This window comes from Cavia porcellus, unplaced genomic scaffold, assembly GCF_034190915.1.
Source record: "Cavia porcellus strain 051 isolate PalLab524CR breed Dunkin Hartley unplaced genomic scaffold, mCavPor4.1 scaffold_27, whole genome shotgun sequence".
In the NCBI taxonomy this organism is placed as follows: Eukaryota; Metazoa; Chordata; class Mammalia; order Rodentia; family Caviidae; genus Cavia; species Cavia porcellus.
In genome coordinates, this window is record NW_026947510.1 from 10,354,881 (window position 1) to 10,375,332 (window position 20,452).

The following is a 20,452-nucleotide window of genomic DNA, read 5'->3' on the forward strand; positions in this document are numbered from 1 at the left end:
AACGTTAATCTAATTTTTGGTGACAGACAAAGGGAACCAACAATTTTCCAAAGAAACCACCTCAAAATAGCCTTCAGAAAAGATACATGAGAATATGGAGAACTGAGGCTGACTCATTTAAATATTTCAGAGAAACAATTACTAGCAGAGCAGACATATGAGCGAGCAATGAATCAAAGGAAAAGTTGGGTAGCCCTTCCAGTGTGTTGCTGTGGTAACCAGATGTGTGGAGTGGGAGGGAGGCCATCTCTGACACTCCAGATGCAGAGCCCAATGCAAATCACCCTGTGTGGGGTGAAGGTAAGTATAGTGTGGGTTTTGGGGACTAGGAGAGGATGATGGATCGACCATCTGCGGGGCCAGGCAGCAAGGACAATGAGAAATCAAAAGCTGTCAAGGCTGCCAGGGGCAGTGAATAAACAAGAATCACCAAATAGTATGAAAAGTGGTCAAGGTACAAAGTGAAAAGTGGTTTTTCCTGGTGCAGTCCCTTCTCCCCTTGCTGTTCCAGTGCTAACATTGTGGGAACTGAAGAATTCTTGGATATCTGTTCAGTTTTTCCTCTACCCAAGAAATAGTAACAGCAGCATCTGTGGAGCTGAACTGACTCATGAGAGGTTTTGTTTGTTTGTTTGTTTGTTTGTTTTGTTTGTTTTTATCTTTAATTTCCTGTAGCACCAGGGTTTCATCCCAGTGCTTTCCTTGCATAGTACTCTGTTACTGAGCTACATTCTGCCACTCCAGTGTCATTATTGTCATTATTAATGCACACAACTTTAATAAATTTGGAATGTTCAGAGTTCACTTGAAATTTTAAGGACTTTGAAATGTTTCTGTAACAGCAGCAGAAATGGTTATACATGAATCAGTGTGGTAAGAAGAAAGTCCCAAGGGAGTAAATATATTTTTTTAAAAATGTAGAGGGAAAATTATGCACGTGTTGAAGAGGAAGGGTTATAGACAGTGTGACACCCAAGGGGGTTCTATAGTGGCCCTCTGAGCCTGAGCCCCGCCCCACAGTTGAACAAAGGCCCCTCACCACGCACACTGCAACTGGCTTACATGCCTCTTCCCTGTCACAGGAAAAGTCAGACTGCCATGTGCTGACAGGGTGGGGCAGGAAATTGAATTACTCATCTAAAATGAAGAACTTCTCATAATGCTGGTCTTGCATGAGTTTAAGAAACCTTCAAAAAAAAAAAAAAAAACCACATTCGAGTTATTGGGTGTCACTCTGAATTAGAGGTCTACGTCTGAGCAGACCATACAGTCATCCTCTGCGTGGTGGCTAGCTGCTATCCTCTCTTCCTCACGCGCTGACATTTTTATTTCTGCTCTATATTACTCATATTAGATGCCATGAAGACTGACTTCGGTTTTTTTTTTTTTTTTTCATTTTTAAAATTATTTCCTGATGGCAAATGTTTGTCAAAGGTGGAATATAACTGTGAAAATGTTTGCCTCAGAATTGTTCAGAGTAGTCAAAATCTGAAAGGTTCTGAATGGTCCAAAGCAGGGACTAGTAATGTATTCTGATAATGGAACATGTGATGTTAAAAACATGAACCCTAACAAACAAATGAGGACATATCTATGAGCTATTGTTAGGTAGAAAAAGTCATTATAGGATCGTATGTACAGAATAATCTCCTTTGAACATTAAAATAAATGTATAAAGAAAAGTAACAGGAAGTCATAATAAACATGCAAGTAATAGTAATGCAATTTATGTTCTTTCACCTAGTTTTTTCTTGTTTTTTATGTACTCCTTTCTAACCAAATCTATTTTTAAGCATTATTTTTGAAACCTATTCACTTGATAATATAAATATGTACTAATCAGGCCTTTCCAATCTTAAAATTTCATACCTTTTGAAGTTTCCAGAACCCAGCTGACCTGGGTATTAGATTAGATTAGGTATTAGATTGCCCATCTCCATAATCTCTTTTATGCAGCTCTGGATCATGCATAGATCATAGTTCACTACAGTGTTATCACATAAGATGACCTATTCCAGCACTACTCATAAATCATTTTGGCCTTAATGTTTTCTTTTTTATTGTAGCTAGCTTTTCAAAAATTATTAGGCTAATCTTTTATCAAAAATAATTTCTGTAGACATTCGGAGACTAAAGACCTGCTAGAAATATAAGTTTTGATGGTTACTGACGGGAGAAGTAAGTGCCTAATTCCCTCTCCAGTGGTAAATGAAACATTTTGAAAGCCAGGAGCTGTATCTAGTGGACACATACATGTGAAATTCTACCTCTATGGGGGCCAGGGATATAACTCAGTGGTACAAGTGCCTGCCACTCCTCCCCTGCCAAGTGTCCTAGCACAATTGAGACACTCAAGATTTTATTATTGTCATTCTGTCTCTTGAGAGAGCCTCATCACCTGCTGAGATGGACTCTGGGGACTAGAATAATCTGGCTTAGAGAACGAGAATTCTTGAAACTTGAGCTAAAGATAGGAAAGACCTAAAGTTCCATAATCTAGGCTCTTCCCCAATTCAACAAGAGAAGCAGACAGTATAAATAATAATAAATAAATACTAGTACAAAAACTGAAAGGTAAAGATGTAATTTTAAAATAAAGTTCTAAACTGGGTGCAATGGTACACATTTGTAATTCGAGCACTTGGGAGGCTGAAGCAGGGGGAAGTTTAAGTCTTGCTTAGACAATTTAGCAAGACCATGGCTCAAAATAAAGAACAAAAAGAACTGGAAATATAGTGCAGTACCCATTCCGCGCCCCCCCCCCACAATTTTATGGAGTTGGAAGCCTTTCTTATTTTAAAAACACAGAAAATAAGGTATTTAACCCAAATCCACCACGGTGATCACCAATATTTAAAGCTTAGCATTGTAATCAATGCATCCTTATCTATGCCAGCATCTGTTGAGAGATTGGAAGAGATCTTAAGTGTGTTGCCCAGTTTGAAGAAGAAAGTCAAGTGAGGACGACCAGGAAAGAAGGTGCAGACAGAATGAAGTCAAGTTCAGAGCACCTGTAGCAGTTCTACTAGTTCAGATAGGGTAGAAAGGGTGGTAGGTTTGCTCAGTTTTCATCCTGATCCTGATCATTAATTTGAAAAAGTACTGAGAGCAAACAGAGTTTTTGTTTTGCATTCCAGAGCAAAAGCTCCCTTTTGAAGGCTGCCTTTGCCTAATTAACTGCAGCTAACTAATGTAGTCACATAAAATCTCTTCATGGTTTGGGTGGTCAGAAAAGATCTGTGTTTTGTTTGTTTGTTTTGCTGAAACAGGAAGAGATTTTGATCACAGTAAGATAACATTTCTCCTTTGAATATTTTTGCAATAAAAGAGAATCTCATGTCTCTCAGATAACTTTGGAGACCAAATTTCTCATAAAATTCTTCTTGCCACACTTAACAACACTACACAGAGTTTGTCTTAATTAATGAATGCTCACACCTCTCATGACACTTTTTTGGAACACAAATAAATCACTCCAGTAGAATATCAGACTCCTGTCCCAGAATCAAGACACAAACTGGGTTGTTTGATATATGATTGCCACTGTTTATGCACAGTTGTGAACAGTAGTCTTTTAGTGGCTTTTCCCTGAGGTCTAAGCCAGTTGCCAAAGGACTTGAAGCTAATCTGATAGACAGTGGAAAATATGGCAAATCTGACCAGGAAGTGTTTAAAGTAGAGCCATGAGAACAAACGTCAGCTCAGATGCATGGCTGAGATGCATAAAAATCCGCTGGTTTCTCTGCATTTTTCCAGATTTTTAACTGCCACATTTCCTGGAATCAAACTAAGAACTCCTATGACTTTTGTAAGAAAACTGGGAATTAGGGGATGGGAACTCTGCCTTCAATACCAGACCACTCTAGTTTTTTTTTTTGTTTTTTGTGATCTTTTGCTTTTTTTTTTTTTTTTTTGTCTTTTTCTTTGTTATTGCTACTGGAAATCGAACTCACGACCACACACTTGCAAGGCAGGCGCTTATGCTGCTGAGCTAAATCCCCAGCCCCAGACCACTCTAGTTAAACTTTCTTCATAACAATTGGGAAAGCTACTTTGGCAGTCACAAATTTATATTTATTGAAAAATCGTTTAGAGAGCAACAGTGAAATCCATGTAATCATTTTTAGGTGAAAATATTATTAAATAATATTTATTGGCACTTATTTGTCTTGGTCATTATTCTATGTTAAAATTCCTAGCAACATTATAATGCAAGTAATGTTGCTACTTCCATTGAGAGTTCTGGAAACTGTAGGTTTAGTCATGCTTTTTGAGGTTTAGTAATCCTTTTAGCACTCACTATACACCTAAGTAGGTCTTCAACTTACGATCCTTCTGCCTCAGCCTCCCCAGTAACTAAGATTACATGTGTATACCACTGTGAAGTCAATATTTTGAAAAGCATCAACTATTCAAGAAAAATACTTCTAGTTTCTTCATTGATTTAAAAAAAAGAATGGTTAAAGTATAACATAAAGTCCTATTCTCTGTAGTGAACAATAGAAAAAAACAAAAATAGTTTTTAAAGTTACAGTAAAAACACCTCAAAGCTTTGTTAACCAATGGAATCAATATTTTCTTCATTGAATTTAACAGAGAATCCAGTAAAATAAGTGGGTTAAAACAAGACTTTTCCTTTTTTTTTTTTTTTTTTTTAACTTTGGATTGACGCAGGGTCTAGCTTTGTTGTTAAGGCTGGCCCTAAACCTGCAAACCTCCTGCCTCAGTATCCTGGATACCTGGAATTATAGGCATGCACCATAATGCCTGGCTAAAACCTTGATTTTATTATTTATCATTTGTCCTTTGTAGAAAGTGTCAAAATGCATTATGGAAACAGGCTGCACACAGAAAGTAAGAAGACAGTTAAATATCTTGTGAATGGAACCATAATTATATCTCAGTCTAGAGAACTAAATGTTCTCTGTCAATGTCTCTATATTTAATGGAGGGTCTTCTCTTATATAAGTGTTAATATAAAGACATCAAACATTCTAATGCATTTGCTATGCCAACCTCTGTTCTGGTTCTTTACATATATTAGCTCATTTACTTCAGTTGTCCTGTTTTATAGATGGGGAAAGTGAGGTACAGAGAAGCTAAGTTGAGGGTCTTAGAGCTCATAAATTATGGAGCCTGGGCTGAAACCCAGGCTGACCAGCCCCAGAATTTCCTTGTACATCAATATGCTACTGAGCAGGTATGCAGATGACAGAACAAGATGACATATACTGTTAAAAGCCTGGGTATTATGAGTCACTCTCTGCCAAGGAGTCAGACTAGAGGAACACTAAATCTTTATACCTCGCATTCTACTGCATTCAGATAGAAGAAGCTGGTTTAAACAGTTCTGGACCTGGTGATAACCCAATCGCTAAAACAGAGTGGTCTCTGGCTCTGTTGTCCATGCTGGGCTACAAAGGTTCATGAAACCAAGACATCTGGAAACTGAACACCTGATACGATGTCATATGACCAACAGTGACAGACATGGCAAACACAAACATCTGTTTATGCCTCTCACATTACAGAGGATGAAAAGGACAGAAGAAATCCTCCTTGAAACAGACTCAGAGGAGACCAAAACAAAAGGCTATGTCCTACCAAATGGCAAACGCATCGAGTAAAGGAACTGGGAGGGAAAGAGTTGCCTGTGAACCCCAGAAGGTCTGCCACTCCTAGTTGACAGGGCACCAGGAGTGGAGATGGCGTTTCCAGGAGACAGAAGTTGTTCTAGGGAGGCAGCAACTTCCTGAAATGTCTGAGGAAGAATCTGCATTGCCAAGTAGCAGTTCATAAGCTCTCAGAAGCAATGTGGGGCAAATGGTAAGAAATATCCCACACACACTAAATATTCCAGGCATGCACATTATCTTATTTTATCCAATAACTTCTCTATGAGTAGGTGTACTTATTACACCCATTTTACACACAAAGAAACCGAGGCAGCAAGAAACTGGACTCCTTGCCCAGCTTGAGAGAAGCCCAGCTCTGACCCCAGGTGGACTACATAACAACACATGTCACACAGCCTCAGGGACAGAGACCCCAACCTCTGTCTCTTCCTGCCAGTGTGACCCTGAAGTGAGTGCTGCTACCCATCCTAGTTCTCCCACAGGCAAAATGAACATAAAAATATTCAATTACTGGGGTATTGCTAGATAGACAATGATATCTGTCAATGTGTCTACATTAATGGCCAGCGCATGGGAGACATTTAATTAATGGGAACAGTATGGCAATTCTCAAAATAAACTTCTTGGAAATGAAGAACTTTTCCAATGCCTCAGAAACTTTCAAATTGTGTTTACTTATGAGTATTAAAATGGAATAAGCTTGGAAAATATATCTAGTATAATGTTCCCCTGAAAATGTCCTGTGGAACACAAATGATCAGTAGGTGTTAGCTACTTATATTCTGGACAAAGATGAATCTGCCTGGAAACTAGCCGTGAGTGCTTCCTTCCTGGGGGGACATACTCTGTGTCCTGGCTCTCCCTGCAGGCAGCTTTACAAGGCTGGTCCTCGTATCTTCCCTTCCTTCACTGTGTGACCCCGTCCAGGCGTCATTCATCTCTGTCAGTTTTATCTTTCAGGTTCTTCAACTAACTTCTCCACAACCATGGTGAAGGTCATATTTCTCTCACTTAGTCTATACCTGGCAATCTTCTTCCTCATCTCCATAATTATTTTACCTCTCTCCAATTTACTCTGGTAGCCAGAGTTGTTTTTAGAAATGACAATTTGATCATGGTATTTCCTTGATCATGCTCTTGAGGGACTTCCTGTTACTAAGAGAGCTTGCTGGTACTCTTAACCTGTCCTCAGGGCTCTGTTTGTTCAAGGCCCCCAGGCCCTGGGAGCTCCACAGTACTCTCCAGTCAAATCCTCTAAAGAGTATTTTCCACAGTGAGCACACAAGCATCCTGACACCTTCGTGCATCTGCTTTCTCAGGGATTCCTCTCTCTGACCCACTGAATTAGTTGGTCACCAGTCATGGGCCCTTAAAGCACCCTTTAGTGTTCCCTCTAACACTTACACTGCACGTGGGTGCATCTTATTTTATGATAAATAAATTAATATCTGTATACTTCCTGATGACCAGGAAAAGCTAATGATAAACAGTTACATTTACATAACCTAAGTAATCTAAAATATATTCTACTGACTTAACAAGTGATGGAAAATGGGTATGAAGAGTCAAAGTCTTAGAACGCACCACAGACAAAAGACCCCTATTTTAATGCGTAATTCAGCATTTTCTAAATGTACTAAAACAGAAGTCTCTACATATAAGTCATCTATTGACACTTGTGGCAGTTACAGCTATGTCAGTCACTCAAGTTGATGTCCTCTTTATTTGGGCTTATTTGGCATGTCTGCCAATATTTCCTGCCATCTGATTCTTTCATACCTTTCTATCCCTTCCTCTTTCCCACTTAAGGCAGGCTCCAGTTTTGTTGAAGTCAGTGACTTCTGTCAAACACATTTTCCTGCAACCATTTATGTTTTTAATCTCTTGCCAAATCCTTACTGATGTCATCCTGTTTGCCAGATGTTTGCAGTATTATCTGTTACACATCCATATCCTTTCAATTGCAAAATTCCTTTTGAATGAAAGAATGGACAAAGCGTTCCCAAATCTTTCAGTCTGAGGCCCATCTTTTCCAAAACCATAGCTTGAGCAACATTTTTTTACCACCAGGGTGAAACGCCGGCCCTCCGTGACACTGTAATTAGTTGAGGAAATGCTAGCTGTTGCTATGGGGAACTAATAAATTTGTTGATGCTTAGTGCAACCAAGTTTATTTGAAAATCACACTGGAGTCAAATGTAGGTATTCTTGACCTTTCACTTAGTAATTCATAAGCCCAGACAACATGTGGTCATGTAGTCACAGCTGGAGTAGCCATGTCAAAGATCAAATTGCAGGACTGCAGAAACTCAGAAGAAGCAGAGAGAGAGAGAGAGAGAGAGAGAGAGAGAGAGAGAGAGAGAGAGAGAGAGAGACAGAGACAGAGACAGAGACAGAGACAGAGACAGAGACAGAGACAGAGACAAAGAAAAATGGTTGGGAATGGCCAGGGGCCAGAGAGAAGGAACAAACTCTTAAAGGAGAAACATTATGGAGTGCCTCTAACTGCCTTAATTATGAGCTTTTCCCAGCTTCTCAACCCCTCCTGTGTGTCATGAAGTCTCTTACTCTCCACTAGCCCAAGCGTTAATCCTTTTCACAAGGCTCAGGTTGCGCGTGTTTAAATCCCTGCAATCAGGAGCATTAACAAAATCAAGGAAAATGAGGAGGGCTGCCAATGATCTGCAACTCCTAAAATGTGGAAAAGATTTGTTGTGGAATCTCACAGATGAGTTTAGGGGCAGTGACTTTTGAAAAAAATTTCAAATCAGAAACCAAAAATAATTTTCAACATGTATAAAAAAAAATGTGACTGTAATAATGACTGCTTCCTTAATGAAGAAATTATGTTACAATGATATAAATTTCTATGTCAGTAAGCAGTAGATCTTAGGACCCCTCAGACCCTCACTCATGATGTTAGCGAGGGCAACAAAAGTAAGTGTCCATGGCGTGTTATGACTAAGAGCAGGAGCCCAGAGTCACAATGGCTTGATATACAGCCCGGCTTTGTCACTGGTAATCTTTGTAACTATGGACAACCAATACCTTCCTCATTTTTCTGAACTTTAAATGAGAATACTATTTTCTCCTTTTACAGTTGCTATTAGAATTACCAAGAAAATAATACAGACTCAATAAACACTTGCCACTGTTATTACCTAGTTGTTAAATAATGCTAGCTCCAAAGCATTCAATAGTAGATCCATGCTAATAACAACAACAAAAAATCTATCATTTTACAGTGTTTGAAAGATGCACCATCCCGTGTGATATTTTTATTCATTATTTTTGAAGAAGTAGTAGGCCAATGACTTTCTGTGCAAGTCATAATTCTCTAAAGCACAATGAATGAGGTTTTGGGGGACCAGGTGTGATGGAATTTCTCAAAGTTAAATATAATTTACTAGAATAATATCCTTTTAGATTTTCAAACTGTAAGTTAAGGCTATGAAACCATAACATTCATGCAAAAGTGGCCTAGAGATTACAGATCTCCATATAGGTCAGTATTAAATCTTGGCTAACAATAAGACCCATTTAACTTCAATCTATAACATCAGAAGTATTGAACCAGATCATGTAAAACCAATCCATTTGGCCCTGGCCTGTGGGAGTGTTGCCTCCCATTCTGGAAGGCCGTATTTTAGGAGACACTGACATACAAAAGAACATATAGAAGAACATTCCTCATGAACGCTTGTCACATTCGAACACTTTGGAAATGAAGGATGGTGGCTAGTGAAGAGAAGCCATGACTTGGTCTGGAGGAGAACTAGAGAAAAGCAGCCATGATTGACTGGTTTGCTTCAGAGGACTCTGTCGAGGCTCACCTCTCCCTGCCTCACACCTCTTCACACTGTGATCTGGCTCCTGCCACCTCACAAAGGCTCCTCACAAACATACACATCTCAAAGGGATGCTTCTCAGCCCTGATCTTTCTTGACCATGAGAGCATCTCAGTGTGTTGATCACTGTCCCTTTCCAGTATAATCTCTTCTTTTGGTTTCCATAACACAGTCATCTCTTTTTTTTTTTTTTTTTTTTTTTTCATTTTTATCGGTACCGGGGATCGAACTCACGACCGCCTGCTTGCAAGGCAGGCGCTTATGCCGCTGAGCTAAACCCCCAGCCCCAACACAGTCATCTCTTAAGGGTTTCTCCTTTCTCTCTTCACCCTGAACGTGCTCCTTGTTGATCTAGCACCTCCCCTGGGCTTTCTATGCTGATGTCTCACAAATCGCGTACTTGTCAATATATTCATCTATTAGAAATATCCCCTTCCACATGGAGACTCAGGTTCAAAATAAAAAGGAAAAAATAGAATCAAATTATAAAATACAGATAGAATCCTTAAGGTTAATATCCCCAGAATTACATGGATAATATGGTCTTACTCCTTTAAGAAGTGACTCTTATTCCTTTAAAAAAATGATCTTTCTTCCAACTGAATATTTTATATCCAAACTGGATATATTTGATTTTGCCCAGAGAACAAAAAGATTAAAGGTTAGATTTGCTTCTCAATAGGATCCTTACCAGGCCAGCCCTCACAGCAACATTCCAGTACCTAATCAAGTCTTCTTATAATTTCAGTTTTATTAATTCAAAATAATTAAACTCTGGCTCCAGTAATAGCCACTCAGTTGGAACTTGGCTAAGTCATTTGAAAAAAAATCAGTTATTAAAATAATAGAAGCCTGATTTTTGTGCTTGTGACTTTTCTCCTCGGAAGTGGTTATTTATGCTTTTAAAACTTCCATCACAGAGCAGTCACTCTAGCTATTGCTCTCGTCTTGCCTCTTGGCTTACAGAGATGGAAAAAATCTCCTTTTGGCAACCATGTCATTCTTTGGAAAGTTTTTCTGGACTTCTGGTTCTTATTTTATATTTTTTCTTGCTTTCATCATCAATGTTGCAGAAGAGAAATGCCATGCCTGTAACATGACAGACACATCATCCACAGAAGTCGCAAATGAACTGCTCTGCAGTTGTTGGAACAAGTATTTTTATTTGAGTTTGCCAACACCTCTAAAAGTTACTCAGTGTGCACTTTTTGTTTCAATCTGTACTTTTAAGAACCCCACAGTCTAATAGTGCATGAGGACAGTCACAACTAGTAAATATAGATACAATGAACAGATGTGTTTGTATTGTGAACATAAAGGTCTTTAAAAGTAACTTTTCTGTCCTTTTCTAAAAGAGAAATGTGGGAAATATGTTCTAATATCATCTGAGGGGTACTTGTCACATCAGAAAATATTTCTAGTGAAAATATTATAGGTAGATTCAAAAAGTATTAACAGTATAGATGAAATAAAGATGATCTAAAACTCAAGAAATGATATATTAATGATGAAAAATAAATGTTAAATCTATATAAGTAGTTTAAATAAAATTGTTTTTAAAAGTATAAAAACAGAAAGCAATGTATCTAAATTAATGTTTATGTAACATGAAATTTTTATATTAATATTACTATATTATTCTAAGTAAAATAGAGCATTGCCTAACTTTTCAATCTTTAGAAAAGTTATATATTTGTAAGTTAGTGACAAAGCTTTATTAAATAAAAATTTTTATAATAACAGTAGCAGATTTCCTCAAAGTCGAGGTTGCCTAATAGCCAAGTAGCTCTTATTGTGTAGCATTTCATACAGAGTTGAATAAATATTACTGTGGTCATTTTTTATAGCAAGCAGAAAATTACATTTTTCTAAAAGAAAACTGAATTGGAAATGAACTAAAGTTTTAAAATAAAAATGAGAATCAAAAACATAATACTGAATACCAAGCAAACCAGGTATTCTATAAATCCAATATACTCAAACACCCTGTCTAACTTATAGAAAACGAACTTTAAAAACAACCAACAAAATATGGAGATTATCTCTCCACTTGTGGGTAATTTGAATAATAAACGGTCAATCATAACTTACAATGAAACCAAAAACTACAGATATTTCCTACACACAGTTTACTCGCTTAAATAGCCTGAATATTAAAATGATACACTGAAAGAAACATGAAATATACCTGTTCTAATGCCATGGGTAGTTGATGTATTATAAACATATAGGGCAGGATCTATAGGGATTTGATTCTACAAAAAAATGAGTTCTGGTTTGATTTGTCCACTTGATCTGAAAATAAAGTGATTATTGAGCTCCAGAATACCTACCTCTAAATAATCTGTGGCACAGTTAGTATAATTTTCCAAATCAAATGCTGCAAATGTGTAGTTCACAGTGTTGCCTTTTGTTGCTTGGATGGTCCAGTTGCAACGCTGGTTTTTAGAATACGGATTTGGATAATTTATGCTCTCCAGGATGCCATAAGTTTGATTAACTATTACCACATTCTCACACGCTGAAAAATTGTTAAGATTGTTAAGAATGATTGTTAAGAATCACAAACATATCTCTATCTATCTATATATCTATCTAGAATAAAACATCTAGAATAAAAATATATAAATATATTTATTTATTGTAGCAATTTTATAGTGAGTCTTCACTCAGAATAAATGTGAAACAGTTATGTGAATTCAAACTGTAAAGTGCCATGAAAAATTGAATAGTTATGTTAAAACAGGAATCCAATTCCTATGAATTTGTGGACAACAGGGAAACTTGGCTCTACTCAGAGAGCAGTCTGATTTTGTTTTCTTTAATGAAGTATATTAAACATTCTGGTCTCCTGTTCCTGTAATTTTAAAAAAATCTCTGATCTTTGAATTCACAGTTTGAAAAATACAAGTCGTATGTGAATGCTAAAAATAAATGACAACATGTCTTTTTTTAACATTCAAATACTTGCATGAAATTCACCACAATGGCTCTGTTATTCCTCTAGTTATTCATCAGGAAGTAACAAAAGAATAGAAGAAGCTTCAAAGATTTAAAGTAGAAATGAAAGTCTTTAATTTTGAAGAAAAGGTTTTCAATCTAGTGGTGGCATTTTGAATCATCCAGAAAACCATACGAGGCACCTTTAGCTATATGTCCACTGCAAAATTCAGCCAATCCTAGTAAGTTAGGCAAGGTCTATGCGTGCCTTTCATTGAGTTTTTTCCACATTGTCTTTATGATGTGCAGTGAAAGAGAATGGAAAAATAACATTACATTGAAAGAGTTGTCTCTAAAAAATGCAGTACATAAGTTTCTGTAACAGAGTTTTCTGAAAGATGTCTTACAATACCATTGATAAACTTTCATTTGGATAGGTAGGTATTGGATTTATGGCTCTTGAAAATCTTCCTTTATTGTAGCTGTCTTAAAACTCAAACCATTGCTCTTTAAAAACCCATTAGGTCACAGTATTTTCCATTAAGGCTTTCTAAAGAATAGTTTTCTTCAGATAAGCTAAAGATTTAGGAATGATAAATCATATGGTCTGGTCTTGGTTCTCACAAATTACATAATTTATAAACTTTTGATTTTTAAATTGCAAATTTTAGAGAAAATTAGTTGTTAGCTCTGATTTTACCTTTAAGGATCAGTAATTTACCCCTTCAGTATTATGGAAGACTGAGAGAAAAATAAAATATTACAAGAGTAAGAAGAAAAGGAGAGACCTTTTAAAAAACAATCTTACTGTAATCAAAAAGCAAATTAGAAAAATGATAAAAATTTTAAAAAGTGATTATAACTTAAAACCAAACAAACATCCCTAAAACAACTTGAATATGCTTTTTTATGTACATGATAATGATGAATTTCTGAAGAAGAAATCTACCAGTTAAAACACAGTATTCAGCTGGGTGTGATGGCATGCACCTGCAATCCCAGCACTTGGAAGGCTGAGGCAAGAGGATTGTTGCAAGTTTGAGACCAGCCTGGTCTACAAAGTGAGCTCAAGCCAGCCAAAATGGCAGAGGGAGACCCTGTCTCAAAAAGACAAAAAATGATAAACAAACAAATAACAATAAACCCACACAGTATTCAAAATTATTTAGAATTCAGCTTCTCAGATATAAGTGAATGTAACTCTGCATATTCAAGTGTAATGAAGACTAAACATTAGTACTCTTTTAACTAATTCAAGAATAATGTGCATTTTAAATTTGAATTTGTGACTTTCAATTCTGTTTAGATAATTGTGTAAAAATTGTGGATAAATTTAAATATAATGAGGTAAGCAATTAAGTTTTCAAAAATAAGTAAAATGTTTATTAAAAAATATAAAGTCAAAGAGAACTAGTTTTATGAATGTTTATTTTGAAACCAACTTCAAAGACTGTTTCATTCTAAAGACAGAAGACAGCTTTTGCAATCATTTAACTTAATTGTCCTATTTTAAAGAAGAAATTTTGGGAAGCCAGAGAAGAAATGTGACCTTTTCTTCTAATTAGGGACCAGGACACAAACCCCAAGACCTTTTTATTTGATGCTCTCTGACTTTTGCTACTTGCATTATTGCAGGGAAAGATTTTTAAATGGTCCAGAATTTTCCATAGTAAAGAAGATACCATTGCACTTAACTCAGAAGGAGCACAACTTCTCTTAATAAAACTAAGGTACTTTTTAAGGCAGAAGAAAAGACCTAAGATGGGAGACCACTTTGTGCAATGAAATCATGTCCAAATAGAAGATCTTAATGTGTGATACCAATTTTAATAAACTCTTGTCATTTAGCTCGTATACTGATCTTCATTTGGGTTGCAATATCTTAGCATATTACTCTTCTAAGTTTCTACACTTTGCAAGAAGCTTTAGTTAGATGAGATTAAGTTTAATGCATACACATTTCTCCTGCAAATGAAGTTAAATTTTTCACATAAGAAATTAAGTTTAATTTCAGTATCTCAAAATGATGGATTATACTCATCTCAGTTTGTTTCACGAGCAGACTGAAGGCCCACTATAGGCAATGAACTGCTGGAGTAGGTACTTACTCTGGGAGTACTCGACCTTAAAGCCACCTCCTTGCTGAACTTCATCAGTCCTTAGTTTCAATAGCATACTGTCTCCAGTAGAACGGATGAGAGGTGGCTTCTCATCCCCACACAACTTGGTGAGCAGATGAGAACTGGTACTTGCGCCATCATAAACCTTTAACAAAACATTTTACATATCAGATGGCTGTTGTTATAAATGTTATCTAAAGGATTCTGGAGGAAAGAAGTGGAGAAGATGCAGGTATATAGCAAAAACAGTCCTGAAATAAAATATATTTAAGAATTACACTTAAGTGTATGTAAATGCAGGCTATAAACGCAGACATTTTAGCCACAAATGTGTATGGCAGTAAGCATGTCAACTGGGTTGAAGTCTAAACATTGAAAGTGATAGTCTGACACATATTTTGAGTCTATGGTTGATGGCAATCGTCCTCTTTTCTTTTTGATTCCATGGTTTATAAATAGTGACACTTTAATACATTTTAGTATACTATATATTATATATATGTATACTATGTATATTCTATGACAATTATGAATTGCTGGTATTGTAAAATCATCTTAGCTGGATGTCTTTAATCATATTGTCTAACTCATCAAAATTGTCTTCTAAATTGTTTTTAGTGCATATGTAGAAATAATATAGAGCATGCTTGTAATAAATTCCATAACCCTTTTAAGCATGTTTAATATTTTAACTAATATCAAAGTATTTTAAATACTTCGTATATTAAACTATTCAGTACATAATATACCTGTCATTTTTATCACATTTCTTCTAATATTTTTATTTTGTTTAAATTTAATATGTGTATGTTCCACTTAAATGTCCCTTCATGAATTTCAGAAATACAAATCAATGCACTATCTATGCTGTGTGCGATGAGAAAATCAGATACACAAGAGAAACATTATACATACAGCCAGATAATCCAAAGAGCAGTTAGGATGATGCTCCAAGTGGAAGTCTTTGAAGGTCAGTTCAAATGGGCTGCCATGGCTGGATTTCAACCACCAGTAGCATTCAGAGCTGTGGTAGTAAGGCATTGGGTAGTTGGGAGACGTGAATATGCCTGTGGAGGTGGTGAGGTTGCCCCCACAACCTACAGGAGAAACAAATGGACTGATACACACCTTTTCTTTCTAGTAAAAGCAAGTTTGTCTGTACCAAACTGGTGTTACAGTGCTCTTCTTTAAGTCACAAAGCAAAACTTCATCATGAAAGAGTAGGCATTCTGATTCCAGTTCTATAATCATATTAAATTACATTTTCTAATTAAGATGTTCAACTTGATGAACTATGCCAAGGAGCTAGAGCTTTTCACCTCTCTTTCAAAATATATAACTGCTATTAAGTAAAAATATCAACATTAAATTCATCACAAAGAATAATGACAAACATAGCTAGAAAAAAAATGGATCAGAGATGATGAACAGAAAATGAGAATTTGAGAGTCAAGTAACCAGTGAATTGGATTCTTCAAACTGTTTCCTACTCACCTGTTAATGATCCATCCCAGTAAGCTGAGAATCCAGAGCTTGAAAACAGCACATCACTTTCAAATTTTAACCACAGTTTGTTACTGTGTGAAATGATTACTGGAGGTAGAATTGAGCCGCAGTATATTCCCACAAGCGGTGAATTTTCATAGCCTCCATCCCTGTGACAGAATGAAGATGTGAAAATTTATTAGGTTAGTGATAATATTACTAATAAACATTTAACATAATTTAAACTACAGGATCATAAGTAGGCCATTTTATCTGATCAATTAGCTTCTCTTAAAATTACTTTTAAAGACACAAGTTTTCAGATTTGTATTAAACAGCATTTGTATAATTTAATAAAGAATAGCTATCACTATGACTGGCATGGCCTCTTATTAACATCCGTAAACTGAGAGAATGTGTTTAATCATCACCTTACAGCCTCTGGCAAGTATGTCAAAAAATTCAGAATATGGAAACCATAATTATTAGCAGCATAAACAAATTTTGCTTAATTTTACAAAGAAATTTTAATTTTTCCAGTTACTGGGGATTGAATAGAGGGAGCATTGAAACACATTCCCAGCTCTTTTTACTTTTTTTTATTTTGAGGCAGGGCCTCACTAAGTTGTCCAGGCTAGCCTTGGACTTGGGATCCTCTTATTTTAGCCTCCCCAGGAGCTAGCATTATAGGTATGTGCCACTATTTCTGGTAAAATTTTCCCTTCTAATTTCCTTGGAAATTCTCAAAAGTTAATGTATCAGTTTGACACTTTGACAAAATTCTAGAAAATAATTCCTTCCTTACCCATGGGGGCCTTGAATCTAGTTTATAATCTATAGTATTTTTCAAACCAAAATAAATTCAACATCAAAGTTCATTGACTCCTTGATATCAATTAAAAATTATATCACTTTAGTATGATATACAATTATAATTTATTACCTTTGTATCATATAATAAATGTTATAAAATAGTATGAGTCCAAATGCCCTACTTTAGATCATATAATAAATTTTACAATAAGATATTGGAAGGCTCCAGCTTTAAAATGCCAAATAAAAAATTTGATTGAGATACATATAACTGAGTAGCTCAATATAATTTGATGTAATGATGTGGTAAGATAGCAATGTATAAGTTAGTGCACCTTTCCTTTGTATGTAGCTCTTACATCACATTCTTTCAAAGTGCCAGGGAATGAAAAAAATGCCTATTGAAATTCACAAGCTTTTGGACAACTGTTACTGGGAAGATAATATGTAACCTATTAACTGGTGATTTCTCACTGAATATTTTTTTCTTGAAATTTTGTATTACTTGTACCCTTTTACTGCTTTGTTTTTTAATGTCTTTTCTTTTTTTCTCTTTAAATAAAAAAAAGAAATTTATAAGCTTTGACTTCTATTATTAAAAATAAAAACAAATCTTGTAAAACCTTTAAGATTGCTATCATTTTTGTAATTTAATTATATTAAGCGGGCAGTAAACATTCTAGAATTTAAATTGATTTTACATAAAGAAAGTAGATATTCAACAATAACACATATCTGATTTCATAGTAATAGTATCTCTGTTTTCTTTACCCAAACAAAATCTGGAGTTTATTTCCAAATATTTCCAATAAAATAATTACTTTAAAATGACTTTTGAATTTTGTGTGATTTTCTGTATACCATACTTCAAGTAACAAATTTTATCTTTAATAGGAAAGTACACAGCAAAAAGATTCAAAATTTCCATATTTTTCTTTAATCTTTCCAGAAAAGATTATTTATGCAAATAATGAAAAATATTATAATGAAATAAAGATGCTTACCTGATTTCCAAAAAATCTGTTATGCAGTTTGCATTAATACCATCTTCCAAGGAGAAATTGGTGAAATGTAATGCAATCTGTTGGTTAATTTCCACTGTAATCCTATAAATGCATTCATAGTTATCAGGGTAGTTACTGGGGAAGTTTGGAGAAGTAAGGGTCCCAGAATTAACTGTATAGTCTTGCAAGCATGCTGTTGAAAGAAACAGATGACACAAGAGAAAATAGAAAACATTATGCTACGTTTATAATGCATTCAGCAATACATACTTCATTAATTTATGCCAATGAACTTGATTTTGAAATTTATCCTAGAATATTCAAAGAATGACTTTGTTTTGCAACAAAGTTTTTGAATCCTTAAAGATAAAAATGACTAGCAGTAAACCATAGCTATACAGTACAAGCTGTTATCTGTATTTTGAGATAGAATAATTTTTTTTGTCTTGGAAGTACAATAATTTTTTTGTAATCCATGCAAATTATCATAAACATTAAAAAATTAGATGCAGTTACAGAAATATTAGAGATGACTTAGTAATAATCCAACTCCCTAGTGAAATCCAGGATACAATAAAATGATATCATCAGTGCTCCGGAATAAAGCCACTGTTTTCCCAGAGTGTTATCCTCAGAACCTAAAAAGACTAACTTATCTGACACAGAGAGCTAAAATCCAATTCTAAAACCACACAAAAGTATTACAAGCAAGTAAAATAAGTAGCTGTTTATGCATATTGATTCAGAAGCCTATAAGCAAATTTTAATCAAACCGAGTCTGGATATATATATATATAAATATATCATATACAATTCACTTTTCCTGAGGTGTTTCACATTAGAAAAAGCCATCCTAATTAAATACATTAACAAAATAAAGAACAAGTAATACAAATGGCTCAATGAATGCAATGGAATAAACTTCAACTTCCATTAATGACATGAAAAACTTCCTGGCTACCTAGAAACAGGATGTTTTAATCAAATAAAAAGTAGTGAACATCACACTTGAGTGAAATGTGACATGTTTTCCATTTAAAATAAGGATCAGGACAAAGATACTATCTGTTAGCTAATCACATATTGCTCCCTAGTGAGGCTGGACTTTCAGAGCTTTCAGTAATACCCACGGCCCCCAGTGGCACTTGTGCCATAGGTACACCGTCACCACAACCATACAGGTCCACCGATGGCTGCACAGAGTGAAAAGAAGCCACCTGGAACTGCATACAAAATATGTAACAGAGTACATGTATATTTCATGAATACTTCAACTTATTAAATTATTTTACAAAGTAACAACAAAAAAGAAATAATTCAGTTTTGTTCTTTTTATAAACTTCCTTTAAAATAGTTTCCACCAAAATATATATTTATGACATGTGAAAGCAGGTACTTCAGCCATAAAGTGAAGAGTAAGAGGGGGAACAGAGTGACCCATGATCCAAATCCTTCTCACACGTTGACAAACTATAAAGAAACTTGGCCAAGTGACTCCATTTCCTGAGTCTGTTTTCCTCATCTATTAAATGAAGATGGTTGTTTCCTTTGAACACAGGTGTAAGAATTAGAGAGAATGTAACCAAAATGCTTGGCTCCTGATACATAGCCCCTAAATGGTAGTAATCACTGTTATTTTTCAAAATAGATTATGTGCAAGAAAAGCATAACATAAATAATAAGTTAAATTATTCACATGAAATATTTGGCAGAGGATCTGGATAATGCTGTTTTCTAAATAAAATCATCATTCTAGTTCAATACATTTTAACTTTCTTTAGCACTTCAGACTCTATATTTAATAACCAATCTACTGAATCTCTTATTCCCTTCAAATCTAAAGCAGTTTATAAGGAAAATTTGGTTTGAATGCATTCTTTGTTGTTGTTTTGCTTTTTTCCATGCTGGAATTTGAATCCAATTGCATGCTAGACAAGTGCTCTTGCGAGCCACATCACAAGCCTAGATGCATTCTCAGTGTATCTTTCAGTGCATCAAGTAAGGGCCAGAATCAGAAACAGTTATCTGACTAAAAGGTTTTATGAAAAAATAGCTATTATATTTTATTGCAAGTGAAACAAAATTAGAATGCTTAGGTATTAGTACGTTTTGCTATATAATCATACTCAGAACAACAACAAAAAAGAGTAATCACTGATATAGAAAGCATAAAGAAAAAAATTCAGTATTATAGGTTCTGCTAATGATGGATAGCCCACAGAGTAGTAAACATTCATCAAATGCTGATTTTACTATATTTTAATCTAACAAGTCTTCAATTTATTAAAGGGATCCTAAGTACTATGTAACTATGAAAGTAATTATTTCACGTCAAAAGTATGTAAAAGTATACTTTTCTATAGTCTCAAAGGGCAGGGAAGGAAAGAGGAAAAGAACAGGGATGAGAGAGAGGAGGGAGAGATATAAAGATCATACACAAAATTTAAGACAAATATTGAGTATCCATAAGATAAAAATTCATGTATCAAATAGACATTAGAGGAAAGCTAGGATGTAGAGTTTTAGTTTAAATAGAAAGCATCCCCCTAGAGATTCACATATTGAGAACTTGATCCCCAGTGTAGCAATATAGAGAGACGGGGCCT

The 20,452-nt window shown here is 35.3% G+C and overlaps 1 protein-coding gene across 2 annotated transcripts in view; it reads right to left on the reverse strand.

Moving 5' to 3' along the window:
• Cubn (cubilin) overlaps positions 1-20,452 on the reverse strand; it is a 254,814-nt gene that overhangs the window by 162,443 nt on the left and 71,919 nt on the right. For both annotated transcript variants that reach the window (XM_063237874.1, XM_063237875.1), the window contains 5 exons: positions 17,847-18,039; positions 16,039-16,199; positions 15,460-15,641; positions 14,533-14,689; positions 11,818-12,005 (listed from right to left, as the gene is read on the reverse strand). In XM_063237874.1, the coding sequence (XP_063093944.1) occupies positions 11,818-12,005; positions 14,533-14,689; positions 15,460-15,641; positions 16,039-16,199; positions 17,847-18,039 (881 nt within the window). The remainder of the gene's footprint in view (positions 1-11,817; positions 12,006-14,532; positions 14,690-15,459; positions 15,642-16,038; positions 16,200-17,846; positions 18,040-20,452) is intronic.